Source organism: Triturus cristatus, chromosome 12, assembly GCF_964204655.1.
Source record: "Triturus cristatus chromosome 12, aTriCri1.1, whole genome shotgun sequence".
NCBI classification, from domain to species: domain Eukaryota; kingdom Metazoa; phylum Chordata; class Amphibia; order Caudata; family Salamandridae; genus Triturus; species Triturus cristatus.
The window spans coordinates 83110231-83124264 of record NC_140595.1 but is presented as its reverse complement, the minus strand read 5'-3'; the positions used below and the strand labels follow the sequence as shown (position 1 = coordinate 83124264).

Below are 14034 nucleotides of genomic sequence, written 5' to 3'. Positions count from 1 at the left end.
AACTCCCCTGTCAGAGGAACACATCTTTTATCTCTTTGAAAGTAATATTGCTCTCTAGTCCTGCAACACCCTGGCCCTTAAAGAAGTGGGAGGAAGGAGAATGGTATTTTGCATTAGATTCAGATACATGCAATTAGCTCATGAGTTCAAAGGTGGTTTAAAAAGTGGGGACCAGTGGCACAGGATGGTTAGTTGATTAGACCCGAAGTTGACCAGAATCGATTCCACTGTGTCCAAGAATGATGAAGGAATGCTCACAGTGTCGGGATGGGTGGAGATTAGCGAACAGGGTACGGTCTTAGAAGCTACTGTAACAGTGATCTGTCTGTAAATGAAACAACTCTGCATTTTCAGTTCTTGATTCTCTAAGGTTCATCACTTAGGGCCAGCTTTACAAGGGTTTAAGCGTTTCAAACCCTATGATTCGGAAAAATCAAAGGCTTTGCGAATGCTAAACACCTTTTACTTATGTACTATACACATTTAGCGATACGGAAACGTTTTCCGAATCACTAAATGTGTTTAGAAATGGCTACTGATTAAGTATCTGGAAGGGGCGTGTTGTAAGCATCCCTTCCAAATTCTGAACCAGTATCATATGTATCAATGTTGTGCAACCAAACTCTGGTTGCAAAACATTGATAGTTTACCGACCCCCGAGTGGGGGTGGTAACCGGTTCACAAAATGGAAGAGGTTCCTTTGGGATACCTTCTCCTGTGTGAATGAATAAAGAAAACGTTTAGGAGGAAAAAAATTAACTTTTCTTTAAAAATGCAGTATTGTTTGCATTAAGGAAAACAGGCTGCGTTAAAGAATATATTTATAAAATAAGTTTGATTTAATAAAAATCAATCACAGTTATGGCGGTCTGCTGACCGCAGCAGGGCACCATCCCTGTGATGGCTGTGAAACGTACAGGCTCTCCAACAAAGTGATAAAACGCACTCCATTTTTTTCTTGTTTTGACACGGTCTTAAGAATGCTCCAAGTCACATTTTTGGGCGTGCAAACTGGGCTTGTGCTCTACTCCAAAGAATAAAAACGAAATTCCAAAACTATGTGGTGCATCGTCACACATCCCTCCAGTTGTACTGTCATGAAAGCAAAGTCACAACTGTTTCTGACAAGTATCCAAGTTTATTCAAAATGAATCCATGCTCTACCCGTTTATTCCAATATACTTAATTTCAAGAATCCTGGTATAAGCAACAGGATTCCACACTTATAATGCCCGAGATATGCCCATCCAAGCCTTTATCTGCAGCACGTTAAAAGTCACATTTCACTTTAAACAGCCATACATATATTCACCCAATGCATTTTGAGCTATCAGCTCTTCGTCAGGGGTAACTGCAAAATGAAAAAAATCACCACAAAACCTTTTAATAATTTTTTGTTTACATAAAATCTAAACTTTAATAAATCAAGTTCCAGACTCATTCCCACCATAACGTGGTGTGACCAATTATCCCATATGCGGTTTAAACTAGACCTTACTAAAATCACATATGGGTTTCGAGGTATAATTGGTCAGAGCATGTTATTGTGGGATTGAGTCGGTTTAGCTTTGTGAAACGTAGTGGGTCACAATATGTGACCTACCTCAATAATATTTATGAGACAGGTCGAATTGCGACCCACTACAATTCGGTATTTTGTTCAGGTCACAAAATACCGCACAGTTGCAAAAATACTGCTTGTAAATTGCATTTAGTGTTTTACAACCAGTGCTTTTTACATCTGGCCCAATGTGCTTTGTCTTTACTCCACAAGGCTTTCTTGTATTGTAGGCTTTGGTGACTGTCCTCATGTACACACAAGGAGATGATGGTCGGAGTGCTGAATCTTTTCAAATACTCACCCCCAGTCACACATCTGGGTTAAATCCATCATCATTCTTTAGCTCACTTCGCCACCCCAGTTCAGAAACAGCTATATGCAAATCAGTCTTGACCCTGTGCCTCATGGGAACAGTCCAGTTCGAACTGCCCTAAGTTGGCAGGGTATGCCCAGACGTGGGTCCCTTGCTCACTTTACCACTGGATTCAAGCTAGCCTGGCTGATGAGGGCTGTTAGCCCGAAACCGGTCCCAGGATGCTTGTTCAGGGAAGACCTGGCTTGGCAGTTCAGGCTGGACTGTTTCCATGAGGCACAGGGTCAAGACTGATTTGCATATAGCTAGGTCTGAACTGAGGTGGCGAAGTGAGCTAAAGAACCGATGATGGATTCAACCCAGATCTGTGACTGGGGGTGAGTGTCTGAAAAGTTTCAGCTCTCCGTCCATCATCTCCTTGTATTTGCTTAAACTGTCCTCATGTGCCATCGACTTTTCCTAACCTAGTGCCACGGACTGCCCAATTCGTTTCAGTTTTCCTTTTCCCAACACAAACTACTTGCTACCCAGTTTATGAGTCTGGCTTTGCTTTCTATAATTTGAAAGAGGCCACTGTATGTTGTGTACTGGCAATGTTTTTGCCTGGGTATTTTAAAGTCTGTTTTGAGTTGGTTACTGCTGTTTGAGTGTTCTACCATTTGTTCAAGGTGTTCAAAAATTGGGATTGGAACATAGTGTCTAGGGTTATTACCATAGTCAGGCAGGTAAGACTGTTAGAGGAATGTGAGGTGATTAAATGAAGCAGTGTGATAGAGGTGAGAAGGTGAGCATGGAATTGCCAATGACTGTGACTGCACTTCTAGGTTGGCCATTGTAGCAGAGTTTTCAACTCCGGGACAAACAAAACCTGGCCTTAAACTCTGAGGGTGACATACCAGTAGGGGATTGACTCTCATGTACTGAGGCCAGCCAGGGTCTGTCATTTGCATGGGAGTCAGTGAACACGAGTAGGGGTCCGTCCGTCGGGTGCCCATCAGCACTGCTTCCAGCTGCGGCCGCTGGTACTTCAACTCAGACAGGGATTGCTTGATGTTCCCCTGGAGGGTGATGACTTCCAAGTTGTACCTGCGGAGTAAGAAATACAGCGTTACAAGATTTAAAAGCAAGAGACCTGTGAAGAGTCCAATCAATAGCATATTGTTGGCTCCCTTTGATTACCTTTCTACTTTATATATCCGTATAATACAGAGACGTTTTAAGGCATGGGCAAAGTGGGCTCTGGCCCAGGGCCCCAGCCTTATAGGGGGCCCCCCTGATAGAGCCAACTCTGTTTTGCAGAATCTTGCCACAATAACCTTGAATAATTCTTATACAGATTGCTTCAAATACCGTTTCCCTTTAATTTATTTTTAATGTGAGTGATGTGCGAGAGTCTATTACAGACATTTCCGGAGAAAGGCTGTGTTTATGTTTCATGCAACATCTAGAAAAAAAGTTTCCTACGTTGAAAATAGGACTCGCATATGAGAAATAGGAGGGTGTCACAGATTATACAGATTTGCAGTAGTATTAGTGAGCTGCTGCTGTGTTACAATATTGAAAAGACACATCATTGTCCCTAAATATTAGATGTAACTACTTTAGAATTTGGACAAGTGTGCTTGTGCACCGTCAGTGATCTGTCCAACGAGGGCATGAAAGAGCTGAAATTGGATCATAAATTCAAAGCTATTCCAAACAGGAGCCCCCAAAATACGTTAGTCACTGGGCAAACAAAATCCTTTAGATGCCCTGGTATACCATACTGCTTTCCGGATTGATCATTCTGAGGTTAACACAGTTCTACAGTATCACAGAGTTGAGTCAAAAATAACACTTATTACATAGCGCTGAAGATGCAAATTAAATGTAGAAAGCTCAATATAAATACTTCATTAGAGTGCTGCAATAATGATCGTGCTTAACTCACACGCTCATCGCCTTTAGCTGCCCCTCCACTCTATAGCAGTAGCCATGCGTTACAGCTACAACCCATGACTGTCAGTAGCTGATACAACACTCCCACAAACACTCATTTGATTTATGACAATCACCAACAGCAACATGCAGTCAATCACCATACCTTTTACTCACTACCTCCTCACCCAGGCTCACCACTGGGACGCTTCCTGCCTCCCAACCACTTTTGTCCATCACATCATTCCACCCACTAGAATTCCTCATGCGAGTCACCATTGGGGACTCGATAGCAAACCAACTAAGGCCAAAACATAAAAGGCACCTAAATACATTAAGCACTAAAAATTCTGGAAAACAAAAACATCCTCAACCTAACATCCTGCTTCATACAGACACAACCCCTTGCGTGCGCCTTGCTCAACAGCACTCGGACACAAAACATGAAATCAACAGCTTAATCTCCCACTGTTACCTGAATTATCCCTTCAGTCTCAATACATAGCTCACACTAGACAGTAACAACCTCTTAACTGATCTAGTGCCAGAGAACTACTTTAAGCTGAGAGAGGGAGGATTTGATCAGAGAGGTGGTAGTCTGGAATTTGTCATCATGTCACACTTCAAACTCACTAAAGTTTCACAGCCAACTAAACTAGCCAAAATCATTGAATAGCAACAAGCCAAAGATCACATTCGTATGCCCAGGAAAATCCATCAAGTGTTTCTCCTTCCAGATGTACTAAATTATCAAGAAACACAGGAGCTCTCCTCTTCGTGACAACCGCCCAACCACTTTATGATCTCCGTCCCAGGTGCTTAACAACAAGCAGCACCCGTAATGGCCCCAAAATGGACCAGAACTAAATCACTCTCACCACTTTTGTAAAGGCGCCAACAACAAAAACATCTCAGCATTTCGACCTAATTCTTTAACAATGCAATCTTCAAACTGCCGACTAACTAGCTCAACCCCTTCACAAAGTAACCAGCAAAAAAGAAACAGATTCACCAAAAAGAAACACTGATCGGCTGATTCAGCCAAGAGATGGTTACAAAAATGTTGAACCTCAAGTACAATACTACATAACCCAGCAAAAATCCTTATCACCAGAGCTGTATTTTTTGTTTGGACAATAAACCAACACATAAAACATATACTTAAACAAGCATTTGCAATGCAATAGGTCTTGCATTTGTTAAAGTTAGAGCTGTGTCGTTGAATATGATGTTTTTTACTTTTGTTTTTTTATTTGCAGTGGAGTTATTGTATTTGCATAGCAGTATTACCCTTGGAATAAAAAAGCAAAAGTAAAAAACCGTTGTCATTTTCAACACCAACAGCTTTAATTTTAACAAATGCGAAACCTTTTGCATTGGAAATGCGATCGGTCTTGCATTTGTTGGCGGTGAATGGACCCTGCTCTACAGAGACAAAGGTAATTAACGTTTAGCCAGCACTGGCCAATTAGGAGACAGCAGAGAAGAGTGAAACTGAATCCAACAAATGGTAAGCCTTAGCTCTTCTGCAAATAATAATAATAATCCACATTTGTAAAGCGCGACCAATCTCCCGTAAGGGTCTCTAGGCGCTGGGGGCCGTTGGAAAAATTAAGCAAGCTATTGCCCAGAGTCACATGGTGCTGGGCTAATCTGCCACCGGCGATCGAACTGTGATCACCAGATTCCGGAGTCAGTCGCCCTGGCCACGGCGCCACACCTCTTCCCCTCAAATAAGAACAGTCTGGCCTGAATTGCTATGCTAGGCTCCCTCTGAACAGGAAAACAAGCAACAATGCACAAGTGCACATACCTGTGCCGCCAGCAGGTCTTTCAAGGGGACAGGCCTGGTCGGGTAACTAAAAAGAGACTTTCAAACAGGTTCTTTTCATGCTCAATATTCATGTCTTTAACGTTACGGACAAAATCACTGATCGATTTTTCAACGACTGTAAAAACCCTTACGATATGCCTTATCAACCATGCAATCCTTGTTTAAATGTTACGGATTACTTCATCTTGGATTCTCTAAGAGTATTTGACTTTTGGATGTGTGTTTCTGTAGTTGTTTTACCCATGCACCATATGACTCCTTATATTGTGCACACTTTGGACTGAGTCACCTTCAAGTGAATTCAAGTTGGGGGGGGTAGGTGGTTATGACAGGGAGCACTTGAAAGCTCTGAAATTGACGTGAAAGCTCTGAAATTGAGGTGAAGGCAGTGCCAGTTTCTCAGTGCCTGTCAGTGAGTCATAAAGGTGTGCAGATTACATACACATCCAAACCTTGGCCTCTCTGCAGTGAGCACACAGCAATGATTTCATATGTGCCAACTGGAATTGGGGGAAGGTAGGAGATATGCACATGGAGGATTTCAGAAAGATGGGGAAGAAAATGGGTCTTAGCGGCTAAACTGAGTGAGAGAATGCAGGCGAAAGTGGTGTGAAGGTGAGAACAGAAGTGACGGAGACACTCCGAAGACCACTGACATTCCACAGACGTTAGTGGTGTTTAAGTAAGTCTCATATTTTCAGAAAATATAACTGTTACAATTGTAATTGTTCACTACAAAATTACTGCTGTGATTCATGGATCTGATATTTGTAAGAAGGGTTGGCAATGCAACAGGTCTGGATTGTTTTAAGCCGGAGATATTAGTGCGTGCTTACTGACTAATGAAGGAGCCCGTGTAAAGCCACAAGCAAAAGATCCAGTCCAGATGGGATATGCCAAAAGGAGACAGGGAGGTAACAACCAGGGACTAAGAAGCCTCTTTTTCAATCGGAAGCCAGCGTTTAGCATGGAGGATGACACCTGCCAATGAAAAATAGGGGCGGGGCTTCAACCCCACTTCTAAAATCTCCTCGATTACAATAAGCCTCGCAGAGCAAGGAGCGCATGCGTGCTCCAGCGCTAGGTCTGCAAGACCTAAAAAGGAGTCGTTCCTGAAGCCATCAAACATGTAGTCATTTTTCCACATGCTCCTGACAGCCACTCTGGGCCTGACCATCTGCAACAATAGACCCACTGTCCTTGCATCCAGACTACTGGGTAAAAGTCTGAATACCAAACTTTTTGTTGGTCTGACGAACACAGCTTTCTTTACCCAAAAAAGTCCCATCCAGAGAATGCCACTGAAACAGACCTCATCATATTCTGGAAAACCAGTTGAAACTGGTGAATCATGCCTGCTGATAGGTCTTATACCAGAAGGGCCTTCTAAACCATATACCATGATATTCTGCTTTATTGCACCTTGGAGGTAGCTTAAGTCCCCAACACTTCTCACTCCCCTGGGATACACTCTAATTCTCGTCTGATCAAGTAACTCAACTTGGACTTTCACATCACTTCTCAGGTGGAAGTACTTTGTCCTTTCCTGAACATTATGCAGCCTAACAAGATTCAACTCTGCATTTTCTTCATCAACAAATAAAATCAATACAAAAGCACTAGAAACTGGTCTATCTGCCACAGAATTTGAAACTCAAGAACGTCCTGAAACCTGGTGAATCAAAAACCAAAGTACTGTTCCTCAGCATCAATTGTACCAGCACCCTCAATCAAAACTCTCCCACTTATCAAGGATTACTCCATCCACATTTGATATCTAAACATACATATGATCAGCACCTCCCACTATTACCATTATTAGGCCTACATAGCTTTTCTTTCAATCCCCAAAGAGGAATGCCAAGGAACATCAGCAAACACCCAGAATCTACTCCTAAATGGAGTTAGCCAACTCACTCTTCCTTTACTGCCTGGACTGTAATTCTTGCACAAGACTGTAAGCTGGCAGGAAATGATGGCGTGCCATCGTTCAGACCGTGAGATCAGTACACTGGTTCATCATCAAAGTTTGATTCATCTTCTAGTCTTTCTGCCTCAGGACAACTGCATCAGTAGACTAAAAAATAACTGACATTGACCCGTTCAACCACAAAAACAACTTCAGCTCTTCAAATTATGTGCCGCTCAATAGAGTTAGGGGTCTCTGCAATCCATGACTATTCACGACAAAGCCAACATGTTCAACTTCAGAAGAAACCCTCTATTTTCGGAATCCTCAATGTACCAACTACTCCTAAACAGGAAGCACCTTGAGCTTATTCAGTGTGCAGACCCTTGCTACACAAGAGTTGCATTCACTGCCCTGCACTGAACAGCAGTTTCCAGGATTAGTGGATAGTTTAGTTGTCCCCTTTAGAATAAACTGACCTGGGTTGTAACTCCAACCTTTCTATATGAACAAACAATGTTCAAATCACGTCAGTTTCAATGTGCCGGTTCACATTTTCGCTAAAATCAGAACCACTGACAAACAAGCTGAACATCAAGTCAGTCAAACTCACCCAGGGTGTATTTATGTCATTTTATTGTTTAAGTTCACAGCTATTAAGGGATCAACTGAATTCTGTACACAGCTACGGCAGCCATCAGAATTATGTTGTGGGAAAAGAGGAACGATTTAGATGATACACCATAGAATGCAGGGGACGCTCCTGGACACTTACTCCTGGTCACTAGCTGTGCGGAATACCCGACGCATTTCCGGACTCTTCCACATTTGCAATTCGAAAGCCGTGAGGGGAACGGCGGCGAAGCGAAGCAGTACTACAATCCCCAGAAGGCCCTGCGCTGCCAGCGCGCACGGCGTCAGCTGAGGGGAGGAAGCCCTCAAAAGACCGGGACGCCTCCCGCAGCGCGGGACGCTCCTGGACACTTACTCCTGGTCACTCGCTGTGCGGAATACCCGACGCATTTCCGGACTCTTCCACATTTGCAATTCGAAAGCCGTGAGGAGAACGGCGGCGGCGGCGAAGCGAAGCAGTACTACAATCCTCAGAAGGCCCTGCGCTGCCAGCGCGCACGGCGTCAGCTGAGGGGAGGAAGCCCTCAAAAGACCGGGACGCCTCCCGCAGCGCGGGACGCTCCTGGACACTTACTCCTGGTCACTCGCTGTGCGGAATACCCGACGCATTTCCGGACTCTTCCACATTTGCAATTCGAAAGCCGTGAGGGGAACGGCGGCGAAGCGAAGCAGTACTACAATCCCCAGAAGGCCCTGCGCTGCCAGCGCGCACGGCGTCAGCTGAGGGGAGGAAGCCCTCAAAAGACCGGGACGCCTCCCACAGCGCGGGAAGCGCGCGGGCAGCGCCCGGGCGAAGCCCGGGCCAAGGGCGGGCCCGTCTCGCGCCCGTCATCGCCAGGAAGAGGCAGGGCTGGGCACCCCCTCGTGGATTCGCATTCCATCTCTAAAGGTACTGTGTCCAACACGGGGTTTGTGATCCCCATTTGCCGTGACTTTGTGACTCTGGGACTGTGTTCCACTGGTGTACTAAATTGTCAAAGGACATATGCCTGTTCTACATATCAAATTGCTCTTATAGAGCACACTTTGTGATTTCTGGGGGTTCTACATTTGCACATACGGGTGTAACCATATATATATTTTGTAAAGACTATATAAATGTTTTATATTCTTTGTTTACATTAGTTTTATATTATTCTTTCCATCATAGTCTAATATTTAAAGTAGTGTCTTGACCCCTATTCTAAACTGCAGGTCGGGTAATGGCGGGGAAGGGCAAACGCATGGGGGGGGGGGGGGGGGGGCGGGACCGTTACCGGCACCCTAGACCAGTTTATAACGCGTGCTGTTTCAGTCTTAGAGCACGAAATCGCTATAACTGAGCGGCGACTCTCCACTGAACCAGCGCTGACAAGACGTTCATCTATTGGGCCTCTAGCATTAGCTAAATCCCCTTTTAGACCAGTCGGGCTTGAGGTGGATAATCCCTCTCAGCTCGAGGACCTTGAGGCAAGTCCTATTATGAATCAGAATAGTATAAGGACTTTTGAGATCTCCGGTGAGGTCGTTCCTGTAGACGAAGATCCTACAAGACCCGATGTAATATACCCCCCAGACACGGGCTAGTAAGAAATCTAAAAGCACGTCTAATCCCAAAAGGAAAAGAGCTGAGGATACCCAAGGTGGGAGGCAGCCGAAACTTCCTAAAAAGATTGCCAATCCTAATAATGTCTCCTGCACTTCATCTGTGAGGGACTGCGAAACTAATGGCGTGGGTAAAAAGAACTCCCTTGACCAACTACAATCTGATGAGCTGATCATCCAAATTGAACAGATGGTACGTTCACTATTACTCCCCTTGGTCGAGAGAGTTAAATTAATCAATACAAAGGTTGAACGTCTCGAGCAGACGATGCTTGATAACTTCTGCTCTTTAAAGAATGTCATCAAACTTGCTGCACGAGAGAGAGTTAATTCTAACTCTAACCAAACAGTTATGCCAGCACCCACAACAAATATCACAACTATCCCTGTTGTTGATCCCGTTGTAACCATTCGAGATAGGCCAGGGACTGACCCACTTATTTCTCCGGCTAATATTAGCCATACTAAGCTACGGACAAGTTTCACTAGAAGTAAACATGGGGGTAACGACACCGTAGAGAATCTTAATAAGGCAAATAGGGGTACGAAGGCAGGACTCAGCAGTACTAATCATACTGATCCTGCGAAAACTCTAAATGCTCACATTCATCTTCCCCCGGCTTCTTTTCCTTACGTAGCAGTATTAACTGGCGTTCCGGAATTAAAAGACGGCAAGTCTGAATCTTACATTGAACTTAAAAATAAAGTGACCTTCTGGCTAAATAAAAACAGACCTATTCATGCTGGTTTGAATGGGAAGATCCTATTTGCCAGAAGGGTCTGTTGGGTCGGAACAAGACCAAAAGATGTCGAGGGTGATTCTATTGTTGTAAATTTTCAAGACAGACGCATAGTGCGATCCATTTGTGATGATTCATTCTTTGGGGGCCAGCCGGGGATAGGGGTGCGTGGCCTGGGTTATTTTTATCCGGCCATCCACCATGCTGAAAGATTTTCCCATCATTGGGGAGCACCGAGAACGCTGCCTGAGACCATCATTCCCCATCTCGATTATCATAATCCCAATTACAATCTAGGCTATTTTGGTTTACCAGAATTTCAGTCGTTAAGGGAAGTCATGGTGGAAAGAGTGGTTTCTGTGGATAAAGGGACTGAAGTTGAGTTCCCCTTACCTGGGACGCCAAATCTAGCTAGGCACTCCCCCTTACAAATGCATTTAGAGCATTCAAATCATCACAATGAAAGCCCTAATATTACCTGTCAGATTAACTTGCCGGGAACAGGGATGGGTTCAATGATTTCGTGGAATGTGGCCGGTCTGAAGACAAAAATGGACTCGCCAGAGTGGGTTCAATTTATTGGTAATTTCGATGTTTGTCTCCTCCAGGAGACTTGGTCCTGTGAGCCTCAGTTTCTCCCGGGTTTCTTAAATTTCCACGTTCCCGCATCTAAGGGTCCCAAAGGCCGTCCTATGGGCGGCTTAACATTATGGGTTCGTCAAGAACTATTCTTGGTGGCCAATGAAATCAACACAGGGTCTCCTGACATTCAATTAGTCAGATTATCCCTGGGCCCTGTGGGTGACGTGGATATTTATAATTTGTACCTAAGAGGGACCAATGGGACTAAGTCTAGGACCCTGGTTACATTGGATTGCCTCATTGCTCAGCACTCATGTGAGAGGGGAGTGCTTGCTGCGGGGGATCTGAATGTAACCTTTGAACCACTTTACACTCAGATTCTTGTTGGGGACTTGACCCTGAGGAAGATCAGCAATGGGGTATTCCTGGTCTCGACATGGACCCAATAAAACGCTGGTCCGAGGCCTCAGTACAGGTTAATGCCCTCTGCTATGAAAGAGGTTTGAGGGCTTTGAATGGAAGAACCCCAGGGGACAAGGAAGGGGCTAATACTTTTGACAATGGCCGTCACAGGAGTAGAATGGACTATGTCCTTTGTAGCATGAGGTTATGGCAATTTGTAAAAGATATGGTAGTTGAACCCAGACCAGAAAGTGACCATAACCCGCTATGCGTAACGCATTGCTGGTGGAAAAATGGCAATGCTAAAGTAGAGGAGCCGATACCTATGCCACCTGAAGTATTTCCATCTAACGACATGCGTAGGCTTAAGTGGAGTGTGGTTAAGTCCAATGAAATGGCAATTAATAGCATTGATATTCTGCGGTCTAAAGTTGTACTGGAGTTTGAAAGTTGTAGGCACACTGACTCTGGTATCTTGCCAATCACTGGTCTCCACGAAACATTTTTTGAGGGATTACGCCAGTTTTTTCTCAAACCAGCTAGGAAAGGTAATCGACTCCCCCTAAAGCGCTTACGATGGTACGATAATGATTGCAAGAGTGCCAGAACTAACCTTATCACATCCCTCTCTAGTGGTAGTATTGATTATGTGAGGGAAGCCCGCAAACTATATAAGAAATGTATAGGTCTGGCAAAAAAGAACTGGGACGAGCTATACTGGTCTGACCTAAAGGATGCTAGTGATGCTAGGGACACACGATTATTCTGGAATATTATTAAGTGGGGCAGGGGAGGGTTACCTGATAGACCCTTAAACTATGTTTCACAAGAAGATTGGGTAAATTATTTCAGACCCCAATATGCATGTGACCCCCAGATAAACCCCGTAGGGGAGATATCACCTGCTTTATTCTCAAGTGCACCTTTTAGTACCAAAGATACCCTATTGGCTTTGGGATCTGTAGCAGCTGGTCGAGCTCCAGGACCTGATGGGATTCCATCTGATCTCTTTCTTCATAACAAAAAGTCCTGGAGCAAATACATTACCCTTTTGGCAAATGCCATTGCTGTTGGCGCTCCAGTTCCTAAATCGTGGGGGGGGGGGCTGTCATAATCCCCGTGTTTAAGAAGGGTGACAGAACCCTCCCTGGGAATTACAGACCAATTAGCCTAATTGATACAATTCAGAAGGTTATAGGGAGGATGATACTGAACCAGTTGCTAATGTGGGCTGATGATAACATGATTTTGTCTCCCTTCCAAGCTGGTTTTCGCAAGGCAACCAGCACATTGGACCAGGTCTTTCGTTTTGTGCAACTCCACTGGAAAGTAGTCACTCTGGGGAAAGGCAGTCTCTATGTAGCCTTTGTGGACCTAAGAGCTGCCTTTGACCTTGTCCCTCGCCATCGGTTGTGGGTAGTCCTCGAAAAACTAGGGCTCCCAGTAGAAATTTTGACCTTGATAAAGAGGCTCCATGAGTCTAATTTTGCTAAAATCCAGTGGGGAGGAGTGGGCGAAATTACCCCAGAGTTCCCGGTCGAACGGGGTGTGCGGCAAGGCTGCACCATGGCTCCTACCCTCTTTTCCCTATATATTAACGGGATAGCCTAATCTATGCTTAGCGCCATTACTGATGCCCCAAAGCTTGCTGGAGTTATTACTCCAATATTAATGTTTGCGGATGATACGCTAATCGTATCAAAAATACCAAGTGGCTTGCAGAGAGCTCTATTCGTTTTTGAGGATTTCTGCCTTGGTCATGGTTTGGAGGTAAACGTGGCCAAGACAAAACTTATGGCCTTCAACCCGCATCCAAGCTCTAGAGGGAGAAAGTTCTTTTTGGATGGGCAACCAATAGAAATGGTCTCCAATTTTGTTTATCTGGGCATACACATAACCAGTAGTAATAAATGGGATAAGCATATAGAGGTAGCCGCCCTGAAGCTTAGGCAAATCTCGGGAACATTAATTAGAGAGCATAAATAATCCTTCACTAAACCTGTAAAACCTGTGCTCCAAGTTTATGAGGCAATGGCCCTGGGTTCAGCTTTGTATGGGGCAGAACTATGGGGGTTCAATTGGCTGGTTTCTTTAACTTTAGCAGAAAATTCATTCCTTCGTAGTATAACAGGCCTCCCCCAGAGTTCCCCTATGGTTCCTGTAAGGTATGAGCTTGGTAGGAAGGCCATTGCAGATATTGCTAGACTTCGTCCAGTTTTATACTGGCGAAGGCTCTGGACTACTCCCGAGCTCTCTCTGTATGCCAAAGGGCTTATGGACGTCATAGATTTAGACGTTTTTCACAAGATTGATTGGTTGAGGCAGCTCCGCCAGACCTTGACAGCTATGGGCATGGTGAGTTTATGGAGTGATCCAGCAACCACACAGTTTCCCACTAAGAAAACTATAAAAGCTATTTATTGGGAACGAGTCGATCACCAGGTGTGGAGCCGAGCAAACCCCAATGGGATGGCTGGTCGCTATTTAGAGGCGAAGACCACGCCTGTTCTTGAACAATATTGGGACTTGATTATGAAACCCAGAGACAGGAAGCTCTAC

The 14034-nt window shown here is 44.6% G+C and overlaps 1 protein-coding gene across 2 annotated transcripts in view; it reads right to left on the bottom strand.

Annotated features, from left to right (window-relative positions):
* The window catches only part of FLAD1 (flavin adenine dinucleotide synthetase 1), a 135820-nt gene that overhangs the window by 48526 nt on the left and 73260 nt on the right, over positions 1–14034 (bottom strand). For both annotated transcript variants that reach the window (XM_085636865.1, XM_085636864.1), the window contains exon 6: positions 2771–2960. In XM_085636865.1, coding sequence (XP_085492991.1) covers positions 2771–2960 — 190 coding nt within the window. The remainder of the gene's footprint in view (positions 1–2770; positions 2961–14034) is intronic.